The 10,083-nt window shown below is 49.0% G+C and overlaps 1 protein-coding gene across 4 annotated transcripts in view; it reads left to right on the top strand.

The window, feature by feature from the left end:
* The first annotated feature begins 1,994 nt into the window (after positions 1 to 1,994).
* Stx3 (syntaxin 3) overlaps positions 1,995 to 10,083 on the top strand; it is a 39,838-nt gene continuing 31,749 nt past the window's right edge. For 3 of the 4 annotated variants that reach the window (XM_075973553.1, XM_075973554.1, XM_075973552.1), the window contains exon 1: positions 2,079 to 2,255. In XM_075973553.1, the coding sequence (XP_075829668.1) occupies positions 2,226 to 2,255 (30 nt within the window). In that variant the 5' untranslated portion in view covers positions 2,079 to 2,225. Of the gene's footprint in view, positions 2,256 to 10,083 lie in introns of all 4 variants that reach the window. The other variant, XM_075973556.1, reaches the window with a different exon arrangement.

The raw sequence follows: 10,083 nt of genomic DNA, 5'->3' as shown, positions 1-10,083 counted from the left end.
TGTTTTTAAAAATAGTTTTTGAGACTTTTCAAAAATATTACTTATTTGAATGTTTTTGCTTGCGTGTATCTGTCCACAATATGTGTGCAGTGCCTGTAGAGGCCAGAAGAGGGCGATGCCTCCTCTGCAACCGGAGTTACAGGCAGTTGAGAGTCGTGTGGATGCTGGGAATCTAGGTTCTTCTTTCAGTGGTTTTAACCGCTGAGCCATCTCTGCAGCCTGAAAGCAGCTATGTCTACTCGGTTCTGGCTTCAGAATGAATCCTTTTTCTTTCCTCACAGCTACACTTCTGCCCAGACTTAAGATGTGTCTACACTTTCTATTGGGAGCTCACCAAGGCCAGCTGGACTGTGACTGAAAAAGCATGGGATAAAACTGGACTCTCTGAACATGGCGAACAATGAGGGCTGATGAGATGCCAAGGACAATGGCACGGGGTTTTGATCCTACGTAATGTGCTGGCTTTGTGGGAGCCTAGCCAGTTTGGATGTTCACCTTCCTAGATATGGACGGAGGGGGGAGGACCTAGGACTTACCACAGGGCAGGGAACCCTGACTGCTCTTTGGACTGGAGAGGGAGGGGGAAAGGAGTGGGGGGAGGGAGAGAAGGGTGGGAGGAGGGGGAGGGAAATGGGAGGCTGGGAGGAGGTGGAAACTTGTTTTTTTTTTTCTCCTTTTCTCAATAAAAAAAAAAGGAAAAAAAAATTAAAAAAAAAAGAATGTTTCACTCTAATTCCTCTTACTGGAGAGGTTGAAACAGGAGAATGGCAAGTTCAAAGCTTGCCTGGACAGTTTTGGGAGTCTCTGAAAGTAAGAAGAAAACAAAAGGCTGGTGCTGGAGAATGAGCTCAGCGGTGAAATGTTTTCCAAGTCTACTCTGTATGCCAGGCAGCAGATTCAACCCCAGACTTAGGGTTTACGACCACCAGGAGGCGTGGAAGCCTTCGCTTGTCCGCGTGGGGCACAGTGGCAGACGGACCGGAAAAAAGGGGTTGGAGTAGAGAACCGCAGGGCTGGCTCGTCAAAGCCCAGCCTTTCTTGACTATCTTTATGGCAGCGGAGGAAGTCAGTAGGAGAGCGCACAACGCAGAGGGCAAAGTCCGGTTGGAATTAAGAAAGTATCTATGACCTTTAAAACTGAACGCAAAGCGCAAGATCCTCCCTGAACTAAATCTTCGCTGGCTCCGATTTTTGACCACCATCCCGCTCGACGTGTTATCCAAAATCAAATAGGGAGGAGACGGGGGCACTGTTGAAGAGGGAAGGACAGTGAGAGGAGCCCCACTTTTTCACAAATTCTTCAAATCCCGAGGCTCTTTACAGCAAGGGGATGTGTGGGACTTTTCCAAATCAAACGTCTTTATCCTACAACCCTGCCCTGTAGTTACAAGTCAGTCACTTCTTTTCTCGCATAGACTTCGCAGCTAACTGCTAAGTAGTTTCTGATTTCCGGCTACGGAAACGGAATCCTCTCGAGGAACAGGATTTCCCTAACAGTTATTCAAATTGTTAGTAAAAGATGACTGAACCGCCTACACGTCTCCAAGAGGCCCCAGGGCCACCAACAGCATAACTCTCAAATTCCTAGCCACAGCTCAAATCCGGAGTTTCATCTTCAGTTACGTTCTCTGGAACCGGTCTCTGAGCCCGGATCATACAATTCTCTACCTCGCAGATCCGAACTTTGAGGCAGAATATCTCTTGAGCATCACCCGAACATGTTCCCCCATCAAATGGAGGAGGAACCAGCTTGTCTTTAACAGGACGAATCCGCGGAGGGCTGGACAATATGGACAGTACGGAAAATATGGAATCGAAGCCAGACAGATCTCTTCTCTTTTTCTCTGTCTTGCGGGACTGGGGACCCCGGACGCTCCTGCTTCTTGGGATGCCACGACGCACCGATGGCGCTGTGCGCGTGCGCGCGGGCCCTTTAATCAGGAGCGCGGGCGCGGCCCAGGTACGGGGCGGGTCCAGGGGCGGGCGAGCGCTGAGCCGGCGCTGGTCTGGGAGCCGGATTTGGAGCGCGGCGCCGGCGGGGGCCGGAGGGGGCGGCGCGGCGGACCTCGGTGGCCTCGGACGCTCCTCCTCGTGAGCGGCCGCCGCCCGCCTCCGCCTGCGCTAGCAGCTCCCTCGCCCCGGCCGGCACCGGCTGCCGCTCCAGGCCGCTCACCTGGGACGCTCTTACCTGGGACGCGGTGCTCGCCGCCCGCACTTGGGCCAGGATGAAGGACCGGCTGGAGCAACTGAAGGCCGTGAGTTTGCGGCGTCTGGGGATCCGGCGGGCCGGGGGCTGTGGGGGATCGGCCGCCAGGAGGAGTGGCGTGGGAGAGGGGCTCCCCTTAGCTCCCCTAACCCAGGTCGCAGGGGTGCTCTGCGCGCTAGGCCTCTCTCCTTAAGCCCCCGCCTCATCCCGCGGAGCTCTGTACCCTCCCCTCCCCGGCAGGGTCACGTGCTCTGTGATTCACCACCTAGCCCGATTTCCCTGAACGCCGGTAACCCTCTCATCCCTGTCCCCCCCACCCCCCAACCCCCACAGCCAAGCTGACCAGTGTTCCTTCAGACCTGGATCCACCCCGGTGCTTGAAATCAGTGGGGCTTATGAGGTCAGGGGACTCACCCTCACCATCTGCCTTCTGTCTCCTGGCACTGTGCCCCAAATCGGTCTCCTCTCCTCTTCCTTATTTCCCTCCCGGAGCACCAGGCAGGGCTACCCCATCGCCGGAGTAGCTGAGAGTTCCGGGTGACCTCTGGAGCTGTAAGCTTGTCAGGTCCTGGGACGGGCTCCCCTCCTACCAGCCGGTGGTCTCTACTTTTCCTCACATCCCCTGAGACAGCTGTGGTCGTCTCTGCCGCACAAAAGCTGAAAAGCTTAGGTCACTTGCTTGTTTGAGCCCATTTCCTTGTCTGTCGAGTGAGAATCACCCTCCCTTAGAGGTCTGTAATGAAGATTGAACGACACTGTGGGACTTGATATAGGGAAGTGCTGAAGGGTGAAACTTTGAGATATAGATTCATTTAGTAAGTCATTGGGTACCTTTTGCGGGATAGGGTTAGTGTGAAACTTTGGGGACCCACCCAGTGATACAGGTTGGCCCTTAATGGAATATAAAGCCCAGCCCTGGATACGCACAGCCAAGTCCATCTTCCTGCCACACTAGAAGCTTCGGCTTCAGTCGAGACCTGGGGAAGGCCTCGCTAAATCTTCCCAGGTGATTAAGGAGCTCCTTAGAGTTGGGAAGTATTAGCCTGCATTAGCACTGCGGCTTTGTCCTGCCTGGCCCTGCTGGCCCTGCCGTTTACTGGTGACCCTTTAAACTCCAAGCTTAAGTTTTGTTGTCTGTAAAATGAGTAGTCGTGCAAGCTAAAAGCAAGCAAGCCTGCAGGAGAGCTCTTTGTATGACACGTAGGACTTAATAAATAGCGTTATGCTAATAACTGTTTTTTTTTTAAATAGAAATGGTGGCAACCAGTGGGTTGATATTGTAATTGTCTTTTTTCTTCTCCCTCGCTAGGGTGAGATCTTCCTGACCTGGTTCATGTGCTCTGGATACTAGGCTGCAGTGTAGGCTTAGAAGGCAGAGAAGAAAGGGCAGTTGCTTATTTAGTGGGAGGGAGCCTCTGCCCCAAATTTGCTCTTTTGTATTTGAACCTCAGGGCATCCTTGTTAAGCACAAAATTTACTTGTCTCTGTTTTATAGGTGGGGAAACTGGAGCTCACTAGGGGGAGGGACGCCTCCTGCCAAAGAGTTCAAAGCTGAACAGCAGTCAGAGGCAGCTCCCTTTCCTTAGTGAGGGGCTCTGGACTTAGTATCTGGACTAAGATACTCCCTGACTCTCTTCAGTAGCTGGTTGTCAACACAGTAGTCTTAAGTGAGTTTTGAGTCCCAAGAATAAGGCACTTTCCAGGGAACCAGAGCAAATCCCTGTGCCTTTCAGTCCTCCAGGGTGAAGCCTGGTAAACCAGGGCTAATGACATGTTTCTCCCCTTCAGCTCTTTGGAATGTAGGGAAAATGGGCTGCTGGTGCCGCTCTATGACAGTGGCGAAACCACGGGGAGGCTGCTGTCCTGCTCTAGAGCCCTGCAGTGCACAGAGGACTGGCTTGAGGTTCAAAGACTTCTCTAATTGAGGCCTTGACACCCAATAGCTGGGATCCTTTTGCAACTTTGTGCTGCTGCCTCTGCTTCTGCTTCTTCTTGATTATTTTTATTTATCCATTGACAATTGCGTACATGTGTACAATGTATCTTGATTATATTCGACCCAAATCCTCCCTCCACTGTCCTCAGGTAACCTCCAATGCTCCCCCTTTTGTACCTTTGTGTCTTCTTTTTTCTTTTATTTTCGTCTTTAAAATTTTTATATAACCAGCTGAATCTGGGAAGGGTTGCCTGCATGCAGATGAGTATGGGACCATCTACCAGGGCATGGGCAGCCTACCAGGTCCAGAAGGAAGAAAAAAAAATTCCCCCTTTCCTAGAAGCCATCAACTGCCAATAGCTCCTCACCTAGGGGTAGAGCCTCGTGAACCCTCCCCCACCTGTGGTGGAATGTTGACTGACTAGATTTTGCGTAGGCAATCACACCTTCCGTCCATGGGTTCATGAGTGCTGCAGTCATGTCCTGTCCGTCCAGAAGACAGCGTTTCAGAGCGTTTCTCCTCAGCCTGGCTCTTAAGTTCCTTCTGCCTCCTCTTCCACTATATCCCATGAGTCTGGATGGTGGTGGTGATGTAAGTGTCCCAGCTAGGGCTGAACACTCAACTGTCACTTCCAGCATGGACCAGCTAGGAGTCTGCCTTGACTGCTGCCCACTGCACCAAGGAGCCTCTCTGCCCACGGTTGAGGGCAGCACTGATCTATGGGTATCAATGTAAACATTGAGAAGGCACTTGGACAGCATGACCACTTAGCAAAGCATCAGAAGGAGGTACCTTACCCCCAAGCTTCTTGATGCTTCCTATGTAAAACAAAATTCAGTTGTCTCAGAAGATACTTCTGCCATTATTTATGGTTTCTGTGAAGGATGTTAAGGTTTCTTAACCATTCTGTAGTGTGTCATCGCCTTCTTCCACTCTGTCCCTTAGCTCAGGAACCACCTTTTGTGCAACAAGATGGGGCATGGTCTCTCTCTGATTCCTGTTATATACCAAAAACCAAACCAAACCAAAACAAAACAAAAATCAACAGCAAAACAACAACAACAACAAAAAACCCCAAAAATCTAAAACCAAAGCAAAATAAAAACATTTGCTAACCTGTGCATGCAGTACATTTCCCGTTGAGCAGCCAGTGCAATGAGTGTCTTTCTAAACCCCAAGCGGGAGAGGGTGATGGCTGCCTTCAGATGCTGGGGCTGTGTCATGTGCTTGAGACTAGTTGAGCTGTGAGTAGATAGGAAGGGAAGATGTGGGGCTGATGGGTAGAAATCAGACATCTTTAAGAAAGTAATTTAAAAATAATGTAATTAACAGTCAGGCGTGGTGGCGCACACCTTTAATTCCAACACTAGGGAGGCAGAGGCAGGAGGATCTCTGTAAGCTCGAGGCCAGCCTGAGCTACAAATCAAGTTTTAGGATAGCCAGGACTGTTATACAGAAAAGCCATGTCTCAGGAAAGAAAAATGTAATTAGTTGCCCAAGGATTGGGCAGGCCAGCTGAACAGGTCCTGAGTCCTCCAGCATGAGAAGCAAGCAGGAAGACTGTTGAGGTGTTGAATGTTGTAGGAATTTGAGCATCTCTTGAGGGAGGGACGAAGAGTGAGATTGAAGGCCTCCATGGACCCTGAGAGTGAATGGTTCTGTGAGATGTTTTTTCTTTGTCTTACTATTCTGGAGTCCACAAGGGTCGAGGCACCAGCGTCACAGCTGTCAAGGGGACCACTGTGCAGGTGAAAAAGAGATAATCTATGACAATCTATGATGGCTATCTACAACAGTACATGTGAGCTGTCCGCACTTAGCTCCTTGGGAGCAATGTCCTCCATAAACCACAGGGCTAAGTGTAGTCACAGGACCTGGCTTACCTTATCTGCTGACTCTTCTCCTTGGGGCCATCATTGTTTTCTTGTTGACCTGGAAGTTTGCTGGGAATGTGCACTGTCTGCTCCTGGCCCTTCTCTTCTCACCCACTTCTTAACTAGCTGAACTTTGACTCTACCGGACAGCTTCTGGCCAAGAAACCTTTTGTGTGCTCCTGTTTATATTCAGTAAACATTTGCAAAGTGCCCATTGTGTGTCAAGCCCCCACAGTAGATGCTGGGATGTAGTATCAAGCAACACTTGTTTCTGGCGCATAGGAAGTTCACAGTTGGGTAGAAAGAACAGAGGATTAGACAACATGACGTGTACTTCTTGTGATAGCAGCAACTACTGGAAGACCCTGCTGACTGGCCTCTAGGAGACAGGAGATGAGTCTGGGGGTGCTATTCCCAGCTGTAGTTTTTCAGTGGAGGTCCCTCTTCAAATCTAATACAGTCTCTTCAGGTGCAAATAGAAGTTATTTGGAAGACAATATGGATCCTAGATTTTCTCTCCCTTTGGTGGGTGCTTCATATATAAAAGCATCAAGAACATAAAAACATGCATGCTTGCATCCAAAGAGGGGTATAGTGGTGTGTGTGTGTGTGTGTGTGTGTGTGTGTGTGTGTGTATAGTAATCCTGTCCAGCATAATCAGGAATTTTTAGCTGCATAAGAGGTTTGGCAGAATTATTGTACAAAGTCCTTATCTTAAAGAGTCAAGTTGGGAAAAAAATATATTTCATGGAAAGAGAAACAAAATAAAGCCAACCTCATAATGCAAACAGAGTAGCCGGTGATATATAGAATCAAGGTCAAGACTTTGAGCCCCCCAGAGACCTACAAGCAAAACTAAAATGACTTGGATGTATTGGACATTCTAAGACCAAGACCATTAGGGGACAGCAATGAATCAGTCGCTCAACAGCCTAGGCTTAACCTTTGACTCTGCCTGTCTTGGTCTTGCTGCTACCCAAAGGCCTGCCCCTGTCCTTCCCCACCAGGAGTTCCCCTTAGAGTAATGTGCTGTAATCCTCTCAGAAATCAGGGGCTGCACCTTTGCATTAAAGCAAATTTAGTCAGTGAGTGTTTACCTATCCGCTCTCTGAGCTTTGGATCATAATAAATCTTAACATACCAACTTGCCCTTTGCTGAGATCCCGTGTTTCTTTAGTAATAGGATTTCCGCCCGGTCTGGCTTCCCTCTGCATCTCTCGCTGTGCCAGGGAGGGCTGTTTTGCTGTTGGTAGACAGAAGCCGGGATGAGAGTGACGGGGATTGAGTGGGGATTATAGACCCATCAGCTGGAGCCCAGAGAGAAAATGCTGGGATGAGAAAAGGGATTAATTTTATTTTTATTCCTGTGAGCTTGGGGGAGGTTAGGGGACTGGCAGGAGAGGTCCATATTGTCCTCTCTCCCTCCCCGGTGCTTCCTTCCTATGCTGATATTCTTGCACCGTTCCCCAGATTCATTCTTTGCAGGATTCATTCATTCCCTAACTGCAGTCTAGTCTAGCCCAGCCATTGCATGAGCCTTGTGTTGTTTTGCAACTAAGTAAGTTAGTGGTTTTTTTTTTTAATGTATTACCACTGAGTAGGTTTAAAACCTACTAACATTATCTTTTTTTTTTTTTCTTGCACAGTCTAGTCCTGGCTCTCCTGGAACTCACTGTGTAGACCAGGCTGGCCTCGAACTCAGAGAGATCTGCCTACCTTTGCCTTCTAACTGCAGGGATTGAAGTTGTGAGCCGCTGTGCACAGCTTCACTAGTCTTCTTCATGAATTACTCTTTGTATTCTAAGTCATCTCTTTAAGGCTGGTGACTCAAATACTTGTCATGTGAACTACGGCAAGTATCTCTTATTGAGCAGATTATTACTGGGCAGGATTTTGGGTTGATGCCTGGCACACCTTCTCTCCAGTCCTCTCAGTTCTACAAGGGGAGGTGGCAATGTCTGCCAGTTCTGCTTTACAGGTGAGGCTTGGGTTTGATTGAGATATGTCCTCAGCCGGGAAGTGGTGGGATCAAGAATAAACCTGTTTGTTTTGCTTCTTATCTTCCCACACGGTATTAGACCACAGACTGCCTGTGTACCTCCTTCCCCCAAGCCATAGGAGATCGTGAAAGGCCTCTGGGGTCCCAGCACCCAGAATCCTGCATGGTAGTCACATGTTACACCTTCTCTGTCTGCTGGTCTGCATCAGCTTGACTCTTACACACTGACACATCCCTTACTTATTATTATGGTTGATGTTTCTTGTTCCACTCCCTGTGGTAGGTGATACTTTACCTGATTGGAGTAGAACATTTACTCAGGGAATCCATAACTTAGCTAATGAAGCCAGAAGTCACTTGTTCATCCCCAAGGTCAATGAATTCCAAGGGTCTTCCCTTTATCAAAACTCTAGTGTCAGGATGTCACAGAGGCTCATTTTTCCCCTGGTAAAATCCTTCTCATCCCCTAAGGCTAGGCTGTGGCATCATCACCATGGGAACGCTTCCCAGGTTAAGTACGTAACTGTGCATTCCCTGATGTGCTCATTTCTTTATTTTGTTGATACAAACATAGCCATATGGTGCTAGTATTACAGTTTCAGAAGCTTCCAGTCCTGTCAGGTCTGGGGCCCTGGAAGAAAGCAGACCACACACATACGTCATTTATTTCCTTCCCAGTTGAAGTGTAAACCACTGGGTACTAAGCCATTCAGTGAGTGGATGGAGTTTCGCCACGGTCCTTGTCTTAGTCTCCTTTGTGTGTGGCCCTCTTCAGCTTTCTCCCACCTCTGTCTTTCCTGTTAGGTCACCTGTTTTGTGGCCTTTGGCTGTTTCTGTGGCAACATTTCCCAGTGTGTGGAGACAGAGTGAAGTTCAGCTCCCACCTAAAGAGATTAGTAGAATGTGTACTGTCTGGGTATGCCAGCTGTCTGGGTTAGGGCAGCTTGGTGTGGCATGAGGTTTGTTTAGTTCTTTAAATTCTTTCTTTTAAAATGCTTTCAGATTCATCAAGGATAAGACAGAGAGATCCTTTCTACTCGTCCAGTTGCACCCCTGTTAACGTCTCACTTGTACATTCATCAAACAAAAAAAGTGATGCTGGCACAAGATTCCTCACTAAGCACCAGGCTTTCTCTGGGTGTTTTTGTTCTACCACTAAAAATCCCTTCTCTGTTCTAGGATTTAAGCCAGGACACCTCATTGTGTCCGCTTCTCATGCTTCCTCAGCTTCCTCTGTCCTGACACAGTTTCTTGGTCCTTCCTGGTTTGTCATGACTTTGTTGGCATGACATCCACTTTACAGTTGGAAATGCATGTCTCTGGGCCAGGACTGCATGCTGCAGCTGGAGTGGGGGGAGGGGTAGGTTGAGAACAGGTTCCCCTGGCTCGGGAACACAGCTGTTGGCACGGTAGCTGGCATCTTTCAGCATTAGTTCCTGGAAGATAGTGCAGGGATTGCATGCCGTGGTAGATAGGAAGTGCACACGTTAGGAGAGCCTTCCTCTCAGTGTTCAGTCAACGCTGCCTGCTCGGCTGGGATGTGATGCTGTAGAAGGATCATGCTGGGAAAGAGGATAGGGAAAGGAAGGATCCAGCAGATTCGAGAAGGGAAGACCTTGTCCGTTTCTTCCTCCTCTCTGGACTGGAGGGAGAGGAAGAGAGTCAGAGATAGGAGGCTGGGTCAGGGGTTGAAAGACCTAAAGGGAAGCTGAGCTCAGAAGGAGGAAGAAGAGTTTTCTGTCCTGGCTTCAAGGATGAGAGTGAATGTAGGGTGTGGTGTTCTCACTCAGACTGGTCTTGCTGGAAATTTCCTCTAGGTAAATCAACTCAGTTTTCTCAAATGTTGCTCTGCACTCTGTTAGAAGCTCCCCTCTCTGAAAGGCTCTCATGTTTGGGTGAGTTTGGGCACCCTGTCTTCTGTGTATAATTTCTCATTATAATTGCTGCTCCCCTCCTCATGTGGTGGTACTGTAGTCATCTCTTTGCCCTGCTGTCTCCCAGTTTAGCCGGAGAGAACCTGGAGAGCCAGGGATGCTGAGTTTGCCTTGTGAGTCTCCAACACTTGGA

Source organism: Microtus pennsylvanicus, chromosome 5 (assembly GCF_037038515.1).
Source record: "Microtus pennsylvanicus isolate mMicPen1 chromosome 5, mMicPen1.hap1, whole genome shotgun sequence".
NCBI lineage: Eukaryota > Metazoa > Chordata > Mammalia > Rodentia > Cricetidae > Microtus > Microtus pennsylvanicus.
This window is presented reverse-complemented; position numbering and strand designations above follow the sequence as displayed.